The sequence below is a fragment of the Colletotrichum abscissum genome (assembly GCF_030869225.1).
Source record: "Colletotrichum abscissum strain IMI 504890 chromosome Unknown Scaffold_39.1, whole genome shotgun sequence".
NCBI classification, from domain to species: domain Eukaryota; kingdom Fungi; phylum Ascomycota; class Sordariomycetes; order Glomerellales; family Glomerellaceae; genus Colletotrichum; species Colletotrichum abscissum.
The window spans coordinates 79056-104577 of NW_026850309.1; the positions used below are offsets into that span (position 1 = coordinate 79056).

At 53.6% G+C, this 25522-nt stretch overlaps 5 protein-coding genes across 5 annotated transcripts; 4 read left to right on the forward strand and 1 right to left on the reverse strand.

The window, feature by feature from the left end:
- Positions 1-8460: 8460 nt before the first annotated feature.
- On the forward strand, positions 8461-9664 carry CABS01_12630 (2-nitropropane dioxygenase; the record flags this gene model as incomplete). Its single annotated transcript, XM_060545983.1, has 3 exons — positions 8461-8503; positions 8646-9457; positions 9527-9664. The coding sequence occupies 3 exons, from the start codon at positions 8461-8463 to the stop codon at positions 9662-9664; spliced, it is 993 nt and encodes a 330-aa protein (XP_060396214.1).
- Positions 9665-10758: 1094 nt separating this feature from the next.
- CABS01_12631 (acetyl-CoA acetyltransferase) lies at positions 10759-12205 on the forward strand (the record flags this gene model as incomplete). The annotated part of the gene is made up of 4 exons (XM_060545984.1): positions 10759-10765; positions 10834-10913; positions 10982-11343; positions 11407-12205. The coding sequence occupies 4 exons, from the start codon at positions 10759-10761 to the stop codon at positions 12203-12205; spliced, it is 1248 nt and encodes a 415-aa protein (XP_060396215.1).
- A 264-nt stretch (positions 12206-12469) lies between these two features.
- On the forward strand, positions 12470-12667 carry CABS01_12632 (uncharacterized protein; the record flags this gene model as incomplete). Its single annotated transcript, XM_060545985.1, has 1 exon — positions 12470-12667. The coding sequence occupies one exon, from the start codon at positions 12470-12472 to the stop codon at positions 12665-12667; it is 198 nt and encodes a 65-aa protein (XP_060396216.1).
- A 4139-nt stretch (positions 12668-16806) lies between these two features.
- CABS01_12633 (4 family polyadenylate binding protein) lies at positions 16807-19170 on the reverse strand (the record flags this gene model as incomplete). The annotated part of the gene is made up of 2 exons (XM_060545986.1): positions 16807-16927; positions 16979-19170. 2 exons carry the CDS (start codon positions 19168-19170, stop codon positions 16807-16809), a joined length of 2313 nt encoding a protein of 770 aa, XP_060396217.1.
- Positions 19171-21695: 2525 nt separating this feature from the next.
- On the forward strand, positions 21696-25319 carry CABS01_12634 (HECT-domain-containing protein; the record flags this gene model as incomplete). Its single annotated transcript, XM_060545987.1, has 3 exons — positions 21696-22192; positions 22244-22900; positions 22949-25319. 3 exons carry the CDS (start codon positions 21696-21698, stop codon positions 25317-25319), a joined length of 3525 nt encoding a protein of 1174 aa, XP_060396218.1.
- Positions 25320-25522: the final 203 nt, after the last annotated feature.

Sequence of the window (25522 nt, forward strand, 5' to 3'; positions counted from 1 at the left end):
GCAGTGCAATTGTTTGGCCGAAGCAACAAAGAGTAGGTTTATAGAGGTATACTGGCCGAGGGGGTTGTCGAAGCAATAGTTGTTGAAGATTGCAGTAGATGATCAATGCTGTAGTAGTCGGTTTGGGATCGTGGATATCTCTCAAGACAAACGATTATGGAGTAGCGAAACTTTGTGGTTCTTATACTCGGGATCAGGTCGGCCGTGAAACAAATGGGTATAATCCCATTGGAGTAGAAAAGATTGTGATGTGGCAGGACGAGATTAGCTAGAAGCTGTTTCTGAAGGCAATGAAATGTTTGCACAACGAATGCAGACGGGTAAGGGATCAATTGGGCTGGTACCCTACGGCATGCTGCATCTTGGGATGGGGAGAGGTGGGAGGAGAGAAAAGGAAGGGAAGATGGAGAGAAAAGGGACATGATCCAAAGAAGTAACGACACAACATCACGTCCCAATTCCGTTTGGGTTTGGTACGGCAGGACCGCGTCGGTTTCCTGTGTCCTTTCTTTTTCTTCATGCCCTGGTACTTGTCTCTGACGAGCAGCAGGAGGAGTAGGAGCGGCGGCGGCGGCGGCGAGGAGGAGAAGAGGGGTGTGCCACTTGGGTGTGAGTGCTTCTGCTTCGTCTGATGCCAGACCACAGACCAGAGACCAGACCGGACGTGGGGAGTGTGGTACTGGCCGCAGAACGTCGTGATAAACTTGGATCTCCTAGCGTCATCTTTTTGGGTTATTATTTCCCTTTTTTTTTTTTCTCACACTCTCTCAAGAGTTTTTTTTTTTCTTGCTTTCTTTTTTTCTCACACACCCCTGGACACACACACACACACACACACATATGCTAGTCGTTGAACCCCCCGCGTGGTCAACCGGTACATGGGTGCCGACAATCATGGGTTTATGAACAGGCAGCTGGGAAATATGGGCTTGCGGGACTTGAGACAAGATGGCATAGCTCCACGGCTTGTAGGTAAGGTAAATACACGCTACTTGTGAAGGGAGACCGGGAAATGGCCGCAGCTTCGAGCGAACAGTTGATTGGGACGTGGCTTGCCAGGCTCCCTTACCCGGCGTCCGGCGGGGTCCAAGGCCACACAGAGCTGGCGTGGAGTGCCGACCCGTCGGGGTGGAAGAGGGAAATGATTGGGAGCTTCAAAGCCGCAGAGGCAAGGGCTTGTACAAGGCCAGCCGGGGGGTAGGGTGAAGGGGGTGGACGATCGAGCAGACGGATGAGTACTCCGTACCTAGGCCGACAGGAGAGCAAAGGGGTGAAAGATGGAGGTGCAAACGGTGGGAAAAGGCAGGGTAAGAGCTGACCAGGGGCATGACTGGAATCTCCAGCCGAGAAAGGGAGAGGAAACGAAGGTTACGGAAAGCGGATGCATACAGCCTGGATGTATCCACGAAAGTGAGCTGCGTGTATCCGTATCCAGGTCATGTACCAAGATGAGTGCCTGACGTGCTACACAGTACATGGGAAGAGATTGAGAGGAGGTTTCGTGCAGATGTTTAATCCGCGGGCGGGAGAGCGAGCAACGAACGGACGAATGAACGCCCCCAAATACGTGAAGAGCCTATTTGAAGATTGCGAGAATGGGAGTGAGAGTAAGAACAGAGCGGCGAGGCTGGAGGGTTAGAGAGAGGGCTACGATGGCACCACGTCCCATGTAGTTAACGCTTCAGCCGACCCGAGCTAGATCGCAACCAGGGCTGGGCTGGGCTGGCTGGCTGGCACTTGTTGATCTGTACATGAACCATGAGACATAAGTCATAAGAGAGAGTGGAGGGAAAAGCGATATGTACGGATAGGTAAATGAGAGCAGGGGGCAAGGGTTCAACAATAATAGCATTGACATCAGCCAACAAGCCGACGATTGGGCAATCAAGCTAGGGCAAAAGTATGAAAAAGAGCGTGGCAGAGCAAAGCAGTGAGGTAAGGTAAGGTACCTTGGAAGTTAGCCTGAGCACCCGAGCACTAGGCAATCCGCAGTGGCATCCGGGACCAGCTCTGGAGACTGGGCAAGCGACGCCAGGACCCTCTCCGGCGGCATCGACTCCGCCAGCCGGTGAAGCGAAACGAACCGGGGGGTGGGAAATACCAAGTTGCTAAGCAGCCCCGATGGTTGGGCAAGAGGAACAGTCTCGCCTCCATACACTGCGATGAAAGGAGACTCGGTCAGCGTCGTTTGGGCCTCATCGAGACCATCCTCACGGCGATGGACTGACGTTGAAGCATGTCGGTTTATTTTGGAAAGAGAAAAAGCAGGGGGAAGAAAAAAGGGCCGCCGAGCCACGTCGATTCAAATGCGCGATGCGGCAGGAAAAGGGCGGGGAGAGGCGAGTGATGTATGTACCACCGTACTGATGCAGTTAGCGGAGGGGGGAAAGGGGGTGGGATCGGGCAGCACTGGTTCCTCATCGTCATTTTGGGGTGGGGTGAGAAGAAGATCAGGGCAGGGCGAAGCAGGGCATTTCTGGCAGGGCGGGCCAGACCACCGATGATGATGATGATGATGATGATACCGATGCTGCTGGTGAGGACAATTATGAAATGTGAAAGACGACAGAGACGGAGACAGATTGGGTTTGGTGAAGAGTGTGAGAGAGTGTCGTGCAAGACATGGCATCTGCAAGACGAGCATGTGGTTGTGAGACCTACGTCCGTTGCTCCCCTGCTCGCCTCGACGCGCTTGTGCTGGGCTGTTTGTGAACGTGTAGCGTTAGCTTCGTGCCTTCGATATCGCAAATGAACATGAAAACAATGTCATGACATCTCGTGTGCCCAGCAAAGGCAAGCAAGGTGAGGTACGTGCGGCTGTTTGGCTAGTCCCAAGCTCTCAATGACTTCAGAGGCCTCATCAGTTCGGGTTTAGATCAGGTCCAGGGGACTTGCTGATAGTCGTGGCTGTATCCATACTTCTTAGCAAGGCACTCGAGTATCCAAGCTCTTCACAGTGAGTGACCTAGTACCGCTTAGAAGCTAGCAATGGTTAAGGACGGGCGGGATCGTCCAGAGTGACAGGCGACCGGCGGGTTTGAGCAACTGCAGCTCGAATGCAGCTAGAGCAGCACGTACAGCAGCTTGTAGAGGAACGGGCACCTCGCAGCTGGAGAACATGGGGTGGATCACCAGTCGTGGCGGTCCATGTTGGTCTGTGGAGGCATTGGCGGCCTTGGTGGCATCGGGGAATGGGAAGAGCCCCAGCCGAAGGGGTCCCTGGCGTCTTAGCCTGTGAGTCTAGGAACCGTCATGCTTCCCCGAAACGAAGGGAGCAGTAGGAAGGGGGGATATGGAACCGGGAAGCCGGGGAGCTGGGCTTGTTGACCTGCGTATATGCGTATGTACCTTATGATGTGTCGGGTTGGATATGTACAGTACTTGCATGGTCAAGGTGGTGGTGGTGATGGTGGATGATAATGAAAGACTAGGTGATGAGAGTGAGAATGAGCGTAAGAGGTGAGGATGAGAGTGAGGGTGAGGGTGAGAGGATGAGAAGGTCGCATGAGAATGACGGGGACGTGGAGACTGGACGGCTCTGAATGAGTGTGAGTCGAGCAAAATGAAAGGCTAAAGTGGAGCGAAACATTGTGACTTGAGAGTTACAACCCCTGGTTGTTTCCCGAGCTTACCTTTGCCATCTTGGTCCTTAGCACAGAGTTAGTAGTCCTTTCATAGTCACGACTCACAAACCTCTCCTCCAAGACTACTCCTCCTCCCCACCCGGGCAACTACTTCTACGGTCAGGTAATTACCAGAGGTACTCGGTACTCCATACGTTGGGGACATTCATCATAAGGCGCGGTCTCAGTGAGGAAATCGTTTGAATACTACATTACTTCGTACGGATGCGCAGCGACCCAGTTGGCTAGCAACACTAGCATCCGTACACAACAGAGCGAAGCTTTGCCGGCGGTTTTATTGTTTCGTTCTGTTTTAGTCTACGGGGCGATGCCGGTGTCCTTCCGTGGAGTTATTCTGCCCTCACCGTCTTTTATGTCTTTAAACTTTTCTTTTCACTTCAGACGGCAGTCGGAAGGGATGCTACTCTAACAAAGCATTTCAGCCTTTCCGCAAGACATTCAACAGGGTTGTCTTATCGAGACACACGCACTACACACTACACTGCAAGTAGCCCGTAATGCAATGCTCATGTTGTGTAATGTTACTCAGCATGTAGGTTAGGTCCTTTGACAGAATGAGGCCGTCATCAAAGAGAGAATGACGGGGCATCTGGTGCTCCATGCGCCCGTCAGGACACGAACGAACGACTTAGAGGAAAAGCACTGAGGCAGGAACAGCCAGGGAATATCTGCGCAGCCGAAAGACTAGGTTGGCCTCGGGCTTGCAGCGACTGTGCGCTGGGACTACATCCGTATCGGTATGGAGTAGCGTACGGAGTAGATGGAACCTTCACAGCAAGGGGCTGAAGGACAAAGAAAAGAGCGAGCAGCGAGCGTCATATCCATGGCATCTCGACTGCGTCGTGTACGAATAAACCTAGCAAGCCACGAACTTCAAGGTTCTCTCGGTGTGCGTGTGTCTCTCTGTCTTTCTCGTCTCCATCTTCTTGTTCTCCCGGGCATCAGGAGGAAGCGGCAGGCCACCATTGGCACCGGAAGACTTGGGGTCAACGTCGGGCAGGCGCCAGGGCAGGGTCCAGGGTTCCAGGTTCGTTCCTCTGGTTAAAAAAAAAAAAGTTTCTGGCCCTGTCCCGGTCGCAAGGCCCCCGTTGTTGAACTCAAAATCGACAAAAAAATCATTTTCTTCACACTTCACACCTCAGCTTTTGTCACCGCCTGATTCCGTATCCGTACACCTAAATGCGACCTCACATCCACCACCCGACCGTTCGCGCACTCGCTAGACGGGATCCGCAGACAGTAGACCCCCTTCGGACTTTGACTTTGTTCAACGTGTTTCCCTCCGTTTGTGCAACCCTCGATAGTTGACGAGGAAACATTTGAGCAAACATTCAACAGCGGACGAACATTCTATCGCGCTCCAGAATGCTCCAAAGTTCAAAGTGATGAGCAGATCGGTGCCGCCCCAATGTTTGCTCGCGGATCGGCGTTCGCCCTTGGCGGGACTGTGACCAGGACCAGGAATAAGGTCAGGGGGCTCCGGCGCTCGACAGCGTGCAGACGCGACTGCAGACTGCAGGATGTGCGGGCGAAACCAGGGTCCATCTGGTTGAAATGTTTTCTTGACCAACCCGTCGGGACCAGTTCCAACATCCCCCGGAACTACCGCAGCCCTCTTCTGCCTCCTTTGTGGCCGCGCCCCTCCCCTATCCCTTTGCCTCTGCCTCTCCCTCTTTCTCTCTCCTTACACAGCGGACGCTCTGATGTGAACCTATCGACTCGTCTGAGACGGAAACTCGCTCCAATGTCGACGCATGGACGCTGCGCGGGACTCGGGAGGGAGGGTGATCATCATCCGTGTAAGTCCATTGGAGATTGAGGACTAGCCAGCTGGAAACGGATAACACCTATGGATACAGATCTCTGCTCCAACTCTTCCTACCTACCTCAGCCCTTGCCGAAGTTATGGCAAGTCTCCGAGTGCGGCTTGGCCGGTAGTGCGCCATAGCTCCCGTGCTTCCCCATGGTTGGCAGGAAATCAATGATGAGCGGTCAGCACTGCAGCAGCAATCCGTTAGCCAGCCCCATTCAACACTGCTTATTGACTGCGCTTGGTCCCGCCGACCTGGGTGTTTGTGGCATCCCGCAAAGGGGCATGATGCCAGTATGCTCGCCGTATCTGGCAGAATCTGTCCTATAGCGTACGGAGTAAACACCGCCGCTTCACAGGAGGAATTCTCGAAGGCTTCTTCCACTCTTATCCACTGATTCGATCATCCCCGGACAAACAAGGGTGACTGCGATATTTCTTTTTCCAAACGGCTCTTCCCACCCGCCACCCGCAGACGTTCACCACCTACGTGCAGCATTGCGACCTAAGGAGACCTGTACTCGCATAGCATGGGGCTGGTCTTTCCAATGACACCGAGACGCGGAAATGGATGGCTCTGCGAGTCTCGGTGGAGTCCGCATACCCGAGCCTCCCCGACTTGTTTGCCAACTTCATCTCCAGTCCAGGTACCGATTACCAACCGATGGCCGAGGCTGGTGGCATGTTGCTGCCATACGAAATCCTCAAAGATGGCGCAACGCGGTCGATAGCCCAAACTAGCTGCTTCGGTCAATCTGTCGGGAGCATACGGTTGCTTCCTCATCCTTCGCCGCCCTGCGAGGCGCCGCCAACGCAGCAACGGCAGCTAAACCGTTTTGGATGCGGGAAGCCGGCGTCAAATGTACATCTCCCGCCCATGTCTCACCAAAGTTCGAATAGAGACATACGGAAAGAGGATGCCACATTGTTTCACAGCAAAGTTGCTGCGTAAAAAGCAGGCTTCCTCTTGATCGAGCTACGTGTCGATGTCTGGAAAGACATTTTCCTTGGCCAAGTTTGCCACATCATCTATCGGGCGGTAGTCCGGCATACGGTTCTCTCCGTGGGACCTCATTTGAGTCCACGTGGATCGTCTCCTTGCTACTACATAGATGTCATCGCCCGCCAGGATGGCCGCATGAAAGCAAGGCCTCGTCAGTGATCGCCCTCGCATGGCTAGGGAGCACTGGAGCAAGAAAGGGGTCTCTCTCAGAGACTCGAATCGTTCGAGGCCGGTACCTGCACGTCAAAAGTTTGAAGACGACATGGCCATCTAGCGCATTGGACCTGGCGACTCGGATCAACAGTATCGTTCAGGGGAGAAATTAAGCTTGGGCCAATGGTGAACACAAAAGGCCATGGCTATCTCGAACTATTGGTCGTCAAGATGCACGAAGAAGGCGTCCAACAGTCGGGCCACGAAAGGATTCCGAATCCCGACGTAGCAAGCTCATCGAGGTCTACATTGACATTCTTAGGCACACATCAGGCGGACGAAAACGAGCGTCGATGGCGATTCCGGTAGCGTGATGATACACATTACGCCGGTCCTGCGGATAGGGAAGACGACATGCAGCGGGGAAAAGCCATGAGCAGTCCTGGTCACGGACGTGATGAGGTATCACACGAATAATCTTGTACTGCCAGGCAACACCGGCAGCATGGCTCGTCACCATCTGCTTGGTGGATCACAAACCAGACGTCCCTATCTAGGAGCGTTTCTTCGTAGCCGATGAGGCCATGTGGGATTAAGCTCGATAGCCCTTGGCAGTGTTTGTCATCCGGAAAGTTTGAGGGGGGCCTGACAGTTTCGCCGACAAACGGATGTCAATCCGACACTGTCGTGTCGAAAATCTCCGGTTCCGCTGTTCCGTGTGTGTGAAGGACGTGCCGGAGTCCGTATGGCCTGTCTCGAGGTTTGCACTTGAGCTTTTACTCAGGGCAAGCTGTGTTGTCATACCCATCATCATCAATGATGGACGTCCTATTCTGCATCATGCACTCCACGTCAGACATTGTTCCGGTGATTGAACTGAGTTGCGGACGGCGACTATCAAATGCCTAATGTCGTTCCTTTAGGTCGGATTCGCATCACGTAGCCTAGATGCTGTGGCACCAACGCCTCGAAGAGCCGCTAGATGAGAGAGATGGGGCGCTGATGATATCGGGCACAAACATCCAATCGTCCTTAGGTGGCGTGCTTGCTGACCAACGGGCAGCCAGGTATCGAGATACCCGGGGGTCCAGTGTGCGGCCCTCGGAAGCTTTGATTATTGACCGATGAGATTCAATATGATAGGGAGCACAGCGTCACATATTACACGCCATGGGGCTTCGTGAAAGGCTGAAGCCAGAGGAACTGAGGGGTGGAAGCGCGGTGCTACGCGTCTGTCTAGTCTGTTGGCCTGCGAAGTGTTGTTGTGCTAACCTCCTTGATGATTCAGTATGTCAAGGATGAAGATACAGTGTGCTGCGTTCTCTGTCAGAATATGAAGAAAGTGAGTGAAGCCAGGCCGGCTGGTGTCAGGGATGAAGCCTTCTGGTTACGGAAATAGTCCCGTGGACGGCGGAAAGATGGCGTCTGGCCATGTGAGAGAGGAACGGCACGAAATGGGGTCGGCCGTGTTTCCCCATGTTCGCTCTAATCGAAAAATGGCCTGGCACCTGGAAACGCGGGGGAGACGGTTGGTGGAGGCCGAGTTACCTCGGTACGTCCCCACTGTCCCAAGGTACCGATCGGGGGGGCTGAGCAGCCGTCGTCCTTTGACCGGCCAGACCGAGTCAGCCAAACTGCCGTCAGAATCACCACTCTGTCCCTTTTTATTATCACGTCTGCAATCTACACCATCTAGACTAGACGCTTTAGAAGTTTGTTGTCTCCTTTTTCCTGTTGCCTCGTTCTGATTGTCGCCCTCGTCCCTCGACCTGTTTCTTCACGTAACACAACATTTCGTACCGAAATCGAATCGAATCGAATAGAGAAAGAAAACGCTCCGATTGCCCAACATGCCTTTCGACACTGAGCTGACCCGACGGTTGGGTATCAAAGGTACGTCAGAGCAGGGCTCGCGAGAAGACGCACGACACATCACATTCGCAGGCGTCACTATGGCGCGCATCCTGATCCTTTATGCCGGGTAGAGTACCAGAGAGGACAACTCATCGCTGACACGCTCTCGCTCGCCTCACAGTACCCATCGTCCAGGGCGGCATGCAGCACGTCGGCACAGCCGACCTCGCCTCGGCCGTCTCCAACGCGGGCGCGCTGGGCATCATCACCGCCCTCATCTTCCCGACCCCCGAGGAGCTGCGCAAGGAGATCCAGCGCTGCAAGACCCTCACAAAGTACCCCTTTGCCGTCAACATCACCCTCCTTCCGGCCCTCGTGCCCCCAGACTACGCCGCCTACGCCCAGGTCGTCATCGACGAGGGCATCAAGATCGTCGAGACGGCCGGCAACTCGCCGGGCCCCGTCATCAAGCAGCTCAAGGCCGCGGGCGTTACGATCCTGCACAAGTGCACGACGATCCGCCACGCGCAGAGCGCCGTCAAGCTCGGCGTCGACTTCCTCAGCATCGACGGCTTCGAGTGCGCCGGCCACGTGGGCGAGTCGGACATTACCAACTTCATCCTTCTCTCGCGGGCGCGGCAGTCGCTGAAGGTGCCCTTCATCGCGAGCGGCGGGTTCGCGGACGGCGAAGGGCTCGCGGCGGCGCTGTGCCTGGGCGCGGTGGGCGTCAACATGGGCACGCGGTTCATGTGCACGCTGGAGGCGCCGATCCATCACAAGATCAAGGAGGAGATTGTCAAGGCGCAGGAGACGGACACGGCGCTGCTGCTTCGGCGGTGGAGAAACACGACGCGGCTGTACAAGAACAAGGTCACGGAGGAGGCGATCAAGATTGAGGAGCAGAGCACGTCGGGCGAGTTTTCCGAGATTGCGCCGCTTGTGAGCGGGAAGAGGGGCAAGGAGGTTTTCATCACGGGTGATCCGGACTATGGCGTGAGTGTATATCCCTTTCCTTCACGTGAGCATGGTTTGAAGTATCGAGCTGACCATTTTCTGCTATAGGTTTGGACGGCCGGACAGGTTATTGGATTGATTCACGACATCCCGTCGGTCAAGGACTTGGTTCCTAGAATAGAGAAGGAGGCTGAGGCGGCGCTGAAGGCGAGGCTAGCGTTGATCAAGCCGGCGGCCAAGTTGTAGAGGGAGAGAAGCTATACAGACATTTTGTCGGAAGAGAGAAAGAGACATACACAGATATGTAGAACAATGACCTTGTATTATGATGAACCTATAAAGTCGCGATATCTCCATTTCCAGCTGCTTGTTGCTCCACAAGTAGCTGCATACGTAGGTTGACTCGAGGCTAGGGTTTCCATGTGGATGAAACAACTATCCTATTGATTTGCACTTGGGATCTTAAGGATTGACTCGCGGTGCATCTTCACATGGAAAAAAAGAAGGTTGCTGCTCAAGCCAAGCCAGCACGTGTTGCACCTGATGGACCAAGCACAAAAGGGCGGCCATCAAGCTCACCAGCCTTGCAGCGAGGTATCATAAGCCGCCAGAGGTCCCGTGACGCCCTAAGAAGGCTAAGAAAGAGAATGCGAGAGAAGAATGGTAGGAGGACGGGACGCTGATCACCTGGGCTGCCGTAAAGTGCTTGTGACGCAAGCTATTGGTGTGCCAATTCCCCGCAAGGTAAGTACCAGGGGAGGAAAAAGTACGGGGGAGGCGGGAGAACGTGGGGACCAAGGTTGCTGTCGCAGCGCACCAGCGGCCAGAAACAGCACCTGCTACCGCTTCAGTGGGGAAGAAGCGAGCATGTGAAAATGGCAGCTAGGTGAGATACGGATACCTTTCCGCACCCAAGTTCTCCAGAGAAAAAGGGTGGGGTTCGGGCCCCGGAGTTTCGTAACCAATGCGGTGTGGTCGCTGGAATTTGGATGCCTCGGCCGGTTTTTTTTGGTTGCTGGACCTACTGGATTGCTGCTGCTGCAGAAAGGTGAGGTGCAGCGCTGGATGACCCCCAGCTGACATCAGCCAGCTCTTTCAAGGTGTACCAAGTACCCTGCTGCTCCTTTGTCAGAGACCCGTTTTTGAGAACATCCGAGGCTCATTGTCCCATCTGAGATCCGAACCAGACATACATCTTGCCCGTCACAGTTCCCCTTACACACTTTTGTATTGATATACCTGTTCCACCTACATCTCCTCTTTTCAATCTCGTCTCTCCATCTGTTCGATCCATCTATATACCCTCTCGTTTCTATCTTCGAAGCTTCATATCTATCACAATGGGTGGTGAGTAGCAATCAACACTCTGCTCGCGGCCACTTCGCCTCTTTTACTAACCACGTCGCTCAAAACAGCCCTCGAGAGATTGACTCAGCTTGGCGGCCAGTTCTCCGCCGGCGGCAAGGACAAGATCCTCCAGAAGAACGCCGACGATGTAAGCTCTCGACCGCTCTCTATCCAGATGATTATAGAACGTGCCCGTCTAATCGTATTCCCCCGCAGGTCGTCGTCACCGCAGCACTCCGAACTCCCTTCACCAAGGGTGGCAAGGGTGGGTTCAAGGACACCCAGGCCGCCGACCTGATGGCCGGCGTTCTCAAGGCCCTCCTCGACCGCTCCAAGATCGACCCCGCCCTCGTCGAGGATATCGCCGTCGGCACCGTCCTGGCCCCCGGCGGTGGTGCCACCGAGATGCGTGCGGCTGCCCTCGTCGCCGGCTTCCCCCAGACCACTGCCGTGCGCACCCTCAACCGCCAGTGCTCTTCTGGTCTGCAGGCTTCCGTGGACATTATCAACGCGATCAAGACCGGCATGATTGAGGTCGGTATCGGCGCGGGCGTCGAGAGCATGTCAACGCAATACGGGTATGTGCCCTCCTTGGCCCTGTGTTCTCATAATCTCAGTAACTGACCCTCTGTCCCATATAGCCCCGCCGCCGTCTCCGAGTTCTCTGAGCTCCTCGAAAACACTCCCGAGGCCGCAAACTGCAAGGTCCCCATGGGCGTTCTCTCCGAGAACATGGCCCAGGACCTCGGCATCCCCCGCACCAAGCAGGACGCCTTCGCCGCCTCCTCATACGCCAAGGCCACCAAGGCCCAGGCTGAGGGTCTCTTCGACCAGGAAATCACCCCCCTCAAGGTCAAGTGGGAGGATCCCAAGTCTGGCGAGACCAAGGAGATCACCGTCGCAAAGGACGACGGCATCCGCGCCGGCGTCACCGCCGAGTCCCTGGCCAAGATCAAGCCCGCCTTCGCAAAGGACGGCGGCATCCACGCCGGTAATGCCTCCCAGGTGTCCGACGGCGCCGCCGCCGTGCTCTTCATGAAGCGCTCGACCGCCGAGCGCCTCGGCCAGCCCATCCTCGGCAAGTTCGTCTCCGCCGCCATCGTCGGCCTGCCGCCGCTGCTCATGGGCCAGGGTCCCGCCAAGGCCATTCCCGTCGCCAACGCCAAGGCCGGCATCGCGACCGAGGATGTCGACATCTACGAGATCAACGAGGCGTTCGCGTCGCAGTGCTTGTGGAGCGCCGAGCAGCTCGGCATCCCGTTCGAAAAGGTCAACCCCAAGGGCGGCGCCATTGCTTTCGGTCACCCGCTAGGCTGCACTGGCGCGAGGCAGATCTCGACGCTGCTGTACGAGCTCAAGCGGACGGGTAAGAAGATTGGCAACACGTCTATGTGTATCGGTACCGGTATGGGCATGAGCGCCGTCTGGGTTGCCGAATAAATGGGTGATGTCGCGACGGGGTCTTAAAGATTGATGATGAAACTTGTATTTTAGTTAGAGCATTTTTGGGCCTGGTTGTATATCAACAGAATGGTTCTGGATTTTAGGCGTATGAAATACAATTGACCTATGAACGTCTTGACAATCTTCGAATCAATCCTTTCCTCCTATCAAAAACACGAGAATCTTCTTCTTCACGACCAGAGTCATGCTCCAGCACGTAATGAAAAAAAGAGAAAAACAGAGCCTGTCAGACGTCCATCGATGCCCACCCCTCCCGCGCGCCCAAGGGCAAGACCGCGAACAGGGGACGAGATCATCACCGTTCTCTATACAAGCCCGAAGGCCCGCCCTCCTCGCGGAGGGTTCGAGAACAACCAAGAGTTTATCACTCTAGGGTATCGAGGATATCAATCATCAACCAGGGTGGGATCTGTAGCTCCTTTAGGGAACCAAGAGTAGGTCGAATACTATAGAAATGATTCTCTGAAGTATTGTCGACATGAAGAAAAAAGAAGAAGAAAATTCCTAAAAGCTGCGGCGGGAGGACGATATTTTATAGACTTGGGGATCGCTACTGCTGGAATGGGTGGGGCTGCGTGGTGAAGAGTCTTTCTTGATGGGACGTGCCCGAGATGGATGAGATTCGAATTTTTCTCTGGGTGGGGGACGCTATGCTATTCACCGATGTAAAGGATTATGGATTTTCGAATGAGAGGTATCCATAATGAGAGATTGGAGTTTATCCATATGTTCGGAATCTTGCCGGCCTGGGCAGCTGAAGTGTGGTTTTGAGGATGTAAATGGTGAAGGGTCTTGGTTTCCGGCTGGAGGCTGTCCTGGAGATGCTTCATATCTGAGAGTTTGAATGGCCAAGGGGAAAACGACGTCACCTGGACATTTCGGTTTCTTGCCTCTTGCGTGCCAATTACAGGCAGAAATGTTGCTTAAGACAACCACGACTGTCTCTGTCTCTTGTACGTTGACGTCGACTCCTGACAATGCTGCTGCTCTCGAGCGCTGACGGGGCAACAGCCCTTCTCAAACTGTCTTGTCCCCTTGTCTCAGTATCCAATCAGGTTTCGTGGTGTAGTTGGTTATCACGTCAGTCTAACACACTGAAGGTCTCCGGTTCAAGTCCGGGCGAAATCAATCTTTTGTTTTTGGTAGCATATCTTGAACATTCTCTCCTCTATGACGATCTGGGCATGTTTTTGCCTTGTTTTCTTTGGATTGGAAGGCCGTTATATGGATCGTGAAGTTCGCGCTCAGTTGCTAGCGACATGAAGTTTGTCGTTGCAGGGCAGCCACTCATTGGTTATGTAGATACCCTCCAGCCCCTGCTGTTCCATATGACCAAGTTACCGTGGACTTTGATCCCATCTCTTTTTGTCCTTTTTGTCCTTTTTGTCAGAGTAAACTTCCTGTGCACTTGCGATGAAACTCAAGCTTACAATCGTGAAAGCCTAAATGTCATCGCGTTGCATATGGTGTCTGCATGTCTACACAATGTATGTAGTTGATTCGAAATCTTTCCTTTGATGCCATTCAATAGCGCCTTTGATTCTCACAGCTTCTCAAATGTCCGTAGCTGACTCTGAATCTTCACTGCTTTGGTGTCCAGAGCGGTAGATAGATAAGGGGCCTGGTTGATACCTTGGTACCTATCCACAATCCCGAGCCTTGCCTCCTCACCAGGAACAAAATCTTTCTCTCGAAAAAAAAAAAAAAAAAACACTGTCCATCTCAACAGCAATGCATATTGCGTATCCATAACACCGAAGAACAAAAAAAGAAGAAATAGGCAAAAGAGACGGTTCTCCCCTTCCAGAATCGAACTAGAGACCTTTCGATGACAATGTAACCATTACAGTCGAACGTGATGAACCAACTACACCAAGGGGAGATTCGAGGACTGGATCCTCGCTCGGTGGGTTGGAGGAGCGGAGCGCGTAAGCTGCTTAACAAGCTTAGGGTCAGGCTTGTTGGCTGGCTGGCTGGTTGGTTCCGTGGTCATGGGTGGAGATGCGGGCCCCGCACTTGACCTGCTCCATCCGGCCTGCCGACCACGTTCACGGCGAGAGGCCCGAAAAGGGTACACGCCATCGTTGATTGTCGATACATGTGTTATTGGTTTGGTCTAGGTGGTTCAAGATCTACAACCTTTGCAAGATTCGTAGCCCTGCTGGCTTTTTTTTTTTCCCCATTTGTAGTGCGCTTTCTGTGAAGCTTGAACTGGAGTCCTATCACTGTTGACAACTCACACTAGTTTTGTCAAGGTGGACGACATTCGATCAACTTCTGCTATTAGGATGTGGCCAAATTGAATGAGGAACATTGCCATTATCTGTAAGTTCTCTGCACATGCCATGAATGTTTCTATCCTCGCCACCATCCGCCTATCGTTCTGGTAGGGGACTTGTTCAGTGATATAACCTGGCCTAGAAAAGCGTTACCCAAACGAGTACATCAACTCATTGTGAGGTTGAGGAATGAAGTGAAGCCTGCGACGAGCATGGTAGCTACTATTTACTGTTATTCTCAATCGTACGCTTGACAGGCGTCCGCGGAACTCGACATAAGAAGCCAAGATCCTTGGAATGGTCAGCAACATCCAGAGTAATTAGATTAGAGTGTTCTCGCCACAAATCATTGTCTGGCCATTACGTCGCGGCTACGGACGGGCCATCTGCGAGAAGGATGTCTCACCTCATACGTGATGTGAGTGAAGCTATAAGATATTTTTCTCACATCACAAGTGGCGCTTTTCAGGTACTCTATCCTCACGTTGATATGAAAATCCATCGTCGACTTCCTTCAAGTTGAGATGACTTCCCAGCCGTGAACACGGAATTTTCCGTATAGATTCCAGTTCCTGTCTGCCTTTTTTGAAATTTGTCGCCCCGATATTCTTGAAGCTAGGCCAGGAAGGAGGACATCACAGGCTGAGAATGTCGACGTGCAAATCCAGATGGCGATTGCCAATTCTCGTCAGACTACGCAGGCGGATAGCCTGTATACTTCGTCTACTCAAGGTCTGGGGACTGTGCCTCCCTTCTTCCCACAACAGGGCTTGTATCCCAGCTCAGGTCAACGACTCTCGGCCTCGACCCTCGGAGGCAGCTTGGCTTGGATACGATGTTAAGGCTAGTGCCCTACCGAGATTTCTTCGTCTGAGTCCATATCGCGAGATGCCAACTCTGACGCTTTCATCCAAGTACGATCATCCATCCAAGGCTATCGCAGGTGTATTCAACAGTGACTAGGCTTATATGATGGTAAGTTCCAAGAGACTTAGAAGGGAAACATCCAAACTAAAGTTACGTAGCAGGAAATAGCTGCCATGCTTGCTAATCACTCTTCCCATATACATGGGAGCGAAAGCCACCCACTAGCTGCTGTCACCTAAAAGCCGGCATTGGAAGACTGGCAAAGCATCATCACTAGCAGCTCCTTACGCAATACGCTACTCTGCAGGCTTGGCCAGGCCAACCTTTCCTAGTAGTCGACGATGACAAGATATCTCAAGAGCCCTCACACTGCGCCTAGCCGTGATTCTTGAAAGTTGGTCATGTCAACAGCCTATCTCTTGAACACAACATTGACGTGAACGTTGGACCCTGGTTTATCTTGCGTTTCAACATGTCAGATGCAAGTTCAACCCCAGTGAGGTTTCGCCTCGACGTGTTCCAAGTATTCTTATAGCAATCTTTGCGCTGCACTCTCCCCTTCGCCGTTGTCGACATAGGATGGCTTCCGCCCACCCTCATAGCTTATGGCCTCCTGAGTACTCGAGAAATGAGGTCCTAATTCTCAGTCATATTTTCCCAGACGAAGCCCGGCAAAACCGAGTGAGCATCACCTCAAGTTTGACACTCGTGTTGGATCCGTCAGGCTCAAGGGGACGCCTCCATCATTACCTAAGGCTGTCATTACGGGCAACCGAACAATCTTCTCATTCCAAAAGTGGACTAATCAGAGAAAGATCCACTCATGCACACTAAGACATCTTCACAATATAGGGACGCCAAGTATTTTTGAACTTTCTATTAGGAGATACTTCATACCTCCTCAAAACCACCATCTGCCTGTTTGCCTGAAGAAACGAGTACCGTTCTGTGTGGGGTATTGGTGCCATCGCAAGCGAGCGAAGCCAGGCAGCTCGTGCGACTCAAACATACAACCGTAAAACGCCTTCCTGGAGAACCATACTGGGTGGCAAATGACGCATCCCACCGAGCCTTCCTGGCAGATCAAGAGAACAGGAGCCACCCAAGGGAGGGATGAGCCGCCAATCTCTCTGCCTACGAAAGCAGTAGAGAAATCTATCCACACATGCAGGCCCCGAAGGATTTGACGACAGGCCCCAGAAAGAGCTGCCGTCATAGCAAAGCATGTCGTGAAGATCCCTCTGGCGTGAAAAAATGCAGTCGATTATGCCGCCTCATTCCAAATAACTTTTCCCAATCCGTGTTGAGCAATGACCTCATGAGCGTTGTCGTTGAATGCTCACTGTTCGTAGAAAGGATGCCCAATAACAAGGGGTATGATGACATAAGGAAATCATGCTCATGACGTTGCGTGAATGTGGAGGAGATGGCTTAGGCCTTAGTCTCCTCGGTCTTCTTCTCGCCCTCCTCGCCACCCTGGGCCTTGATGTACTCCTCGTAGACGCCAAGGGCCTCGTCGACCTTGGCCTTGAGAGCAGACTCCTCCTCGATGCTGCGAGATGTCAGTGAGAGATCAGTGTACGTAGGGGTTGTTTCAACTTACAGGTTAACAAGCTCAGCGTTGTCCATCTCGAGAAGCATACCGGTGATCTTTCCGGCAAGCTCAGGCTGGATAGCCTGGATCTTGGGGAAGATGACCTCACCGAGAATCTGCTTCTGCTGGCCGGGGTTACCGCCAGCGGCAGCAAGCTGCTGCTGGATGAGGCTGCCGCTGTTGAGCTCCTGAGCAGGGGCTCCACGGCCACCCTGGGGGAAGGGAGCGTTGCGGGGAGCGTTGGGGTTGGCACCACGGCCGGCGCCGGGCTGGTTACCACCCTGGCGAGCGTTGGGAGGGAAGCCGGGCATGCCGGGGCCGCCGGGGATGGGCATTCCTTGGGGGACGGGACCACGGCCGCCCTGGGGACCGCCGCGACCGCCGCCCATGGTAGCCTGCTGCACCTGCTGGATGGCAGCCATGAATTGCGGGTTACCAGGCTGAGGGTAGGCACCTCCGGGAGGGAAGGAGCCGGGCATGCCGTAGACAGGGGGCATCTGCTGGGGAACACCACGTCCGCCCTGCTGGGGGTATCCTCCAGGGAACTGGCCCGGACGGCCACCCTGAACGGGAGGCATGGCCATGCCGCCCTGAGGGAAGGGCATGCCGCGACCACCCTGGGGGAAGACGGGTTGCTGGCCCGCGGCGTAGAAGACGGGGGGCTGCATGTACTGCTGGGGCATACCGGCGGCGGCGGCGGCTTGCTGCATGCGGAGTTGGTTGCGAGCCTGGATGCTAGCCTCAAGCTGGCTCTTGCGAACATCCTTGCGCTGAGCAAGAGCGACGTACAAAGGCTTGCCGTTGACCATGCGCTGGTTCATCTCGGCAACGGCCTTGGTTGCGTCGTCGGGGTTGCTGAAGCAGACGAAGCCGAAGCCCTTGGACTTACCATGGGGCTTCTTGTCCGACTTCTTCTCGCTCTTCTTGTCGCCGTCCTCCTTCTCCTCGGTCTTCTCGGCCTCTTCCTTCTCCTCGGCCTTGACCTCCTCCTTCTTGTTCTCCTTGTCCGCCTCCTCGGAAGAACCCTCATCCTCGTTGCCAGAGTCGGTAGCGTTGTCGCGCATCACCTTGGCAGAGGTAATGGGGCCAAAATCGGCGAACAGCTGGCGAAGCTTCTCGTCGTCAACCTCGTCGTCGAGGTTCTTGATGTACAGATTGACACCCTGGTACTTGTTGGCCTTCTCCATGCGAGCAGCCTCGTAAGACTTGCGGAGCTCCTCCTCACGCTCGTGCTTCTTCTGCGCTCTGCCGACGTACAGGTCCTGTCCCTTGAAGTCCTTACCGTTAAGGTCGTCGACAGCCTTGGAAGCAGCCTCATGAGTAGTGAAGTTAACAAAGCCAAAGCCGCGGCTCTTGCCCTCCTGGTCGCGGGCAAGCGAGGAAGAGGTGACGTCGCCAAAGGCGGCGAAAAGGTCGCGGAACTCATCGTCGGTGACCTCGGTGGCGATGTTCTTGACGTAGATGTTGGTGAAGTTCGCCTTCATCTCCTCGAACTTGCTCTGGCGGTCCTTCTTGGGGATGTGGTGGCCGACGTAAACCTTCTTCTCGTTGAGAAGCATGCCGTTAACGTGCTTGATAGCCTGAGAAGCAGCCTCGTCGGTCTCGTAGTGAACGAAACCGTAGCCCTTGGAGTTGCCGTTCTCATCCTGGGCGACCTTGCAGCTCAAGATGTTACCGAAAGCGGCAAAGGTGTCGTGGAGAGCCTTGTTGTCGATGGCAACATCGAGGTTCTTGATGAAGACGTTGCCCTGGCCAGTCTTGCGCAGAGCAGGGTCACGCTGGGACCACATGATGCGGCAGGGGCGGCCCTTGATGAGGGTGTAGTTGAGCTCCTCGAGAGCCTTCTCGCCATCGGAGGTAGTGTTGTAGTTCACGTAGGCGTAGCCGAGAGAGCGGCGGGTAACCGCATCACGGCAGACACGAATGGAAGCGACAGAACCAATCTGGGAGAAGAGTTCGAAAAGCATGGCCTCGGTAACAGAGGGATCGAGCTCGCCAACGTAGAGGGAGGCGGAGGCCTGGGGGTGAGGCGCAGCGGAGCTGGGGGTAGGGCCCGCGGTGTCGGCATTGTCGCCCTGAGCGGCAGACTCAACATTGGTGTTGATGGCGGGGGCAGCCTTGGAGTCAGAGCCGTTGAGGGAAGCGTTGCCCAGGTCGTTGGCGAGCTGGTCGACAGCGCCGTTGTTGGGAGCGGAGGCCATTGTATCGGTAGTAGAATTGACTAGGGGAAAAGATACTGCAACACCAAGTGGACGTTAGAGGCAGGTTGAGATGACGGAGGAATGAGCCCGCGACTTGGAAGGCGGGGTAGCAATTTACGAGCCGCACACTTTGGTGGAAGTCGACGGTGAGGTAGGAGAAGGGGGGATGTGAGGGGATACAGCACATACCAAGTCAAAAAATCTGACGATCGGTCGTTGGACGAGACTGAGACGATGTGGTCGGAGGGGATAAGAGTAAGAAGAGGAGAAGGCGAGCCTTGTATCGTCGAATGAGGTTATGGCGATGTGTGACGTTTGACCGACACACACGAGGGGCACTTGTTGCGAGATTGACAGGCAGGTGCGGAGGTAAAAGCAAGAAAAGAGGCTCGGTGAACGATTCCTCTAGGATTTTCTTGCGATTGAGGAGGGGAATTCCGTTATGGAAGTTGGGAGTTTTTGATGGGGGATTTTCAAGTTTTTTTTTGAAGTTTTTTCTGATGGAAAAAGTGAGCGAGACAGAGAACAAGTACGAAGACGTACTCCTTGCCAGACCCTCTTTAGATGTGAAGGGGGTTGTTGATAGGGTTTGGTGTGGTTGGTAACGGAGAAAAGAAGAAGAGAGAGGAGAGATTTTTCAATGAATGTGGCTTTCGCGGGATGATTTTTTTTTTTTACTGGATCTGCCTACCTGCAGTGGAGGGTGGTGCCTTCCCACCACTCGATTTTGGCGCTCCTGCTCCTCATGCTGTGTGTCCCTCCTCGCCTTCCAGATTTTGTCGAGGGGAGGGGCAGCCCGCGCCAGGAGCAGGGCATGTGCCAGCAAGGTGGGGTACAAGCGGTTCAAGTCCTGGTCATTCGGTCACTATCGTAAATAGTAGTAGGAGCTCACTGATAACAGATAGGAACATCAGGCCAGCATCGACACAAGTACGAGCGTTGAGGTAGCTGGTTTAGTGGAGAAACGTCAGAAATTTATGCGACCATTTCCGATTCAACGGCGAACCCTGTGACGAAAATACAAACAAAAAAGAAGATTGCCGATCTGGAGGTGTCTGGAGCACCTTTTTGGTAGAAACAAACAGGTTCAGGCATAATAAGGAGGAGTAATGCGACATGCTACCTTGACTGACAGCCAGTCACGGCAGACAGAATCGATGAGAATGTCACACTTGGCTGGCCTTCTCTCTTTCTGCGGTGTGCGACAAAACAACGTCAGGGACATTGCTCATTTCCAAAAAAGCAAGGGCGATTTCGCACCAAGAGCCGTGGCTGGGAACGTGGCACCTAAACGCGCTTGTCTGTGCCACAATTGCCCACGAAGAAAGCCGGCACTTCCATCAAATCGTTAGCTGCCGCCTTAGACACGAATCTGAGGGCCCGAAACCGAAGCACCTTAATAATGTTGAAGCCCAAGACACGCGAGACGGCTTGAAGCACTCAGCCTCTCGCCCTTGGGCTGGAATTGAACCACCAACATGCGGGCGCCGGGTTTCTTCTGCATATCTATACCAGTACTCCGTATAGCCCCAGAGCCTGTTAACCGCGGCCCATCTCCTCCTGGCTAATGCTTGGGGGTCTATCAAGAGAACAGACGATTATCAGAGCCCGGATGAATGCTCGTGCAACATGTTTGTAGTTTTGTATAGAGGTATTCATGCGCGTAGAGTCCGTTGGGATTATCTTGATTTGAGAAGAGTCTACCACCATACCTCTCCTGCAGTTTTTCCTGAGCATTGAACATCTTGGATGCTTTTCGCACGACTCTTCAACCTTTCGACAGCAGTGTACCTTCCTCATCCGGGTTCACCTGGGCTGGCATCTTCACCGACATTTGCGCGAGTAAAGAGATGGCAATCCGAGTCAGCCGTGTCTTGAAAGCATAACACGGCCATGATAGACTTCCATTTGCTGCGACAGCCGTATGTTGATGCTACTGATTTTCAACAACTGTCTTGCCTTGTGTTGTGACCTTTCATCATCGGGCCCATCCATCTTTAAAGATGTCATCGGATATGTCCACCATGATTATGGCCAACTAGCAGCAATTAGGTCAACGTCGGTTTGTGTGTTCCTCCCCGGATGGCAGGGTGCAAGGGGGGCGGCGCTTGGACTCATCCGCCCCCATTCTCTTATCCAACGTAGGATACGTACCTGACCTTGCTGTCCCCGGGCCCCAGGACCCACCAGGCCAGAAAGCTCGTGCCTGCACGCGTCACATCGGAACCTTCCACAACCTGACGCTGGGACCAGCTCCAGCTTACCTCACCAAGCCAGGCACCTCGAGAGACTAAGGTAGACCCCACCAGAGCCGATGCCCAAGCCTGTGAATCCCCCTCCAGTGACAGTTCGATTACATACACCCCATCCGAACGTGCTGAAGCTTCTGGAAGTCAACCGCGCTCGCGACTTCCTCATCCTCCACCTTCGCAGCTACCTGCTTGTTGGTTCTGTGAATTTCTTCTTGACATGGTCCAACCTTACCATTTCACTTCTTTCACTAGGCATCGTTTCTCCGAGGAAACATGTTTCCCACCTTCACGGGCAACTCCCGACGCCCCCGGAATGTGAACCTCAGTGGCCAGAGCCTCAATCCCTTTGCCGCAACATCATGGACGCCTGCCGCAGGCTCAGGAGCCTCTAAGACCGTTTCTAATGCCCAAGCCGAACGGGCACAGAGACAGCAGGACCGAGACAGGCTGAAAGCCTCCGAGAAGATTCAGAAAACATGGAGGGGTCACAGGGTTAGGAGGCGGCTTCGAGACTCTCGCCGGGACGCCTTTGATACTCTGTACTCGAGTACCTCGGACCTTGGTACACAGCAGAGACTAGCGACGGCGTTGCCACTGCTGTTGACAACCTTCCAGACCCGACCCGACGATGTTGAACGCTTGGTGCTCTTTGCGAGAGAACTAAACACGACCAACCTCGAGTGCCTTGCCCCTAGCCACCTTCCTGCACCCAGGCTGGCACGTCTTGTTCGGATACTTGTGGATGCTCTAGGCGAACAAACAAAGAAATCGTTGGTGTCCATCTCCGAACAACGCTCGATGTCAACTAACGCTGCCTCTAGCAGTCAAAACAACGAGATCCGACTCTTTCTCAGCCTCCTAACACACATCATAAGTGTTGCCCCCGATTCGCTTTCTAAATCATTCCGACAGTACTATATAGCCCTGGCAGAGATATGTGGAGTACCGGAGATGGATACAGCAGCTTTAGAGTCGACTTCGAAAGCTCTCCTCGTGCCGCTCCAAGCTGCATCCACTGATGAGTATCTGGTGGCCGCTTACGAGGCATTTGCGCTGTCCTTCTTGACTCGTCATGACCTGTATCTTGTCGAAGAGCACTCGAAAGTCATTTCCGAAAATCTCGAATCCGATCGACTCGCCTCAGCCATCAAAAGAATATATAGTGACGGACGGATACGCGGTGTTGAAAGGGACGCCCAACTTTGGCTTCTTGCACATTTCGTTGGCTTATACCAAAGGGCTGGACCGAAGAGCCAGGGGCTTAAGCACCTAGACACATTGCATATTCAGCTTTCGAGCTTGTCCACAGAAATCAGCTTGCGACTATCTGTTCGAGTAGCCGATCCGGCCTCGATGAATGTGGATTCTAGCAACCCGGATGAGTCGTTGATCCGCCCACTGCCTGCATACATCACCAATCAGCTCACATCTCTGGTCAACCGAGATGGAATTTCGGCGCTTTTGGCCGAGCTCACTACGTTAGTGAATCCTTTTCCTACACTCGGAAAGTCGCTTACATTATCCAGTAATTTTGGCTCTCAATCCTCAAGTCATGAGTTCCAAAGCGCAAGCTTGCTGTCCGGGTACATTCTCACTCTTCTCCGTTGTTTTCCAAGCCAGGGCGATGATATCCGTATGCGCCTCTTCCTAGGAGATGTTAGCACGGGCTTGGGGACTTTGCCGACAATCCAGTTTCTTTGGCAGGCTATGAGCCAGACCACCATTCACAAGCAGATTTTGCAAAACTCGGCATCGGTACAAGTCCTGCTGCGCGACTACTTGTCAAAATCGTCAAAGTCAAGTGACTCGCATGAGCAAGAATGGAGACTTGTCCTTCTTTTCCTCGAGCTCTACATCTTTATTCTTCGCTTGAGCGACGACGAAGACTTTTTCAGCGGTATCTTCCCTGACATAATCAAAACTGAGGGGCCAACGTCTCGTCTACGAGCATGCGGACTTTCTCTCAGCGAAGTGAAGAATTTGACCATTGTGCTCAAGCACTTAGCTTTCACGCTACATTACAATGCCGCGGACATTTTGCAAGGCATTCAACATTCCGAGCCGATCTCGATGACACAACTTGAGTCGTATTTTGGAAGCGGCAGTAGTAATACCGCTAAAACCTCGAAGGAGGCCCGAAGCCAAGACTCCAGAACCAATGCGGCTGATACGAGACTTGACCTTGGTAGCCTGCGTAGCATCGTAACTACGGCACTACGACTTTTGTACGAACGAGATTCTCGACGGCCATTTTTGCCCCGAGACCACTGGCTCATGACATCGAAATTTGATATGGAGGGGTTTGTCAGTGCTGTTGTCGCTGAACAAGAACGACAGAACGAAGTCTCCGATTCTAGTGACGACGAAGACGGCGAGGTTGACGAAGACGCGAATATGGGCGGGCTGCACAGCGGTATTATTCACACCGTAGCCGGACAGCGAGTATCACGGCATGCACAAATTGAGAAGCTTCGGGCTCAACAACGCAAAGCACAGAGGGATCGTCTACTCGCCGTGATCGGGCCAAAATTGGAGATTCTGAGACACATGCCATTTGTCATTCCATTCGATACCCGTGTCCAGATTTTCCGCCAATTCGTCTATCTTGACAAACACAAGCGGAGGGAGGGCATGGATGCTGATCAGTGGAGAATGACGATGCTGCACAATCCTCTGCGTTCCCCCGGACGCAGTCCAGCTGGGCGACATCATGGCAAAATCAGAAGAGGCCAGGTGTTTAAGGATGCCTTTGAGCAATTCTATGAGCTTGGCGAAGGCCTCAAAGAACCTATACAGATCCAGTTTGTCGACCAATTCGATACGGTCGAAGCTGGCATCGATGGTGGCGGAGTTACTAAAGAGTTCCTCACAAGCGTCACGACAGAAGCGTTCGGGCCAAGGGATGGCATTTCGCTTTTCACGGCCAACAGCAAGGGGCTCTTGTACCCCAACCCGACTGCAATGGACGAGCTCAGGCAGGTGTTGAAACGAGCTGGAGTTCCAGAACGCTCAGCCGAATGGCAAGACCAAGTCCAGAGTCTACTCCGCCAGTTCGAGTTCCTCGGCCGGATTGTAGGCAAGTGCATGTACGAAGGGATTCTGGTTGACATTGCGTTTGCTGGCTTCTTCCTCCTGAAATGGATCTCGGGCCAGACCGGAGAGAACAGCTACAGGGGCAATGTGAACGACCTCAGGGACCTGGATGAGGAGTTGTACCAGGGCATGTTGCGCCTCAAGAACCATCACGGGAATGTTGCGGATTGGGCATTGGACTTCACGCTTAATGATCAGGTGTCTTTGCCAGGGGAACCTGTTCGCACTGTCACGCGGAATCTGATTCCAAATGGTGAGAATGTTACCGTTACCAACGATAACCGCCTCCTCTACATTTCCTACGTTGCTCGTCATCGCCTCGTTGCCCAATCCGCACAGCAAACGGCCGCTTTCCTTCGAGGTCTTCGGTCGATCATTGCCCCTGCGTGGCTTTCAATGTTCAATCAAAACGAGTTGCAGCGTCTCGTGGGAGGCGACAGCTCCGAAATCGACATTGAAGATCTGCGTCAGAACACGGTCTACTCAGGATTGTATGAGATTGGGGACGACGGACTGGAGCACCCCACGGTTCAGCTGTTCTGGAAAGTCATGGCCAGCTTCTCCGACCGGGAGCGGCGCGACGTGCTTAAGTACGTTACGAGTACGCCACGAGCACCTTTGCTAGGCTTCTCGCAGCTCAGCCCGCGGTTCAGTATCAGGGATGGAGGGGAGGATCAGGAGAGACTGCCCAGTACCAGCACCTGTGTCAACTTACTGAAGTTGCCGCGCTACAAGAACCAGGAGACTCTCAGACAGAAGCTGCTCTATGCGGTTTCCTCGGGAGCTGGCTTCGATCTCAGCTGAGCGAGCGATAGCCTAGAAGAGTGTGCTGGACGGGCATTCATGACGTTATGACGTGAAGATGGAGCAGATCACTAGTGTTCAAAAATGCAAATGTATCATTTTACTGCACCGCAAAAAGGCCTGTAGGTTTGTGGCTTACGATGCGAAGATGCTATCACGTGGCATAGAGTCTTAGTCTGTAGATGGCAGTGGGTGGGATACCA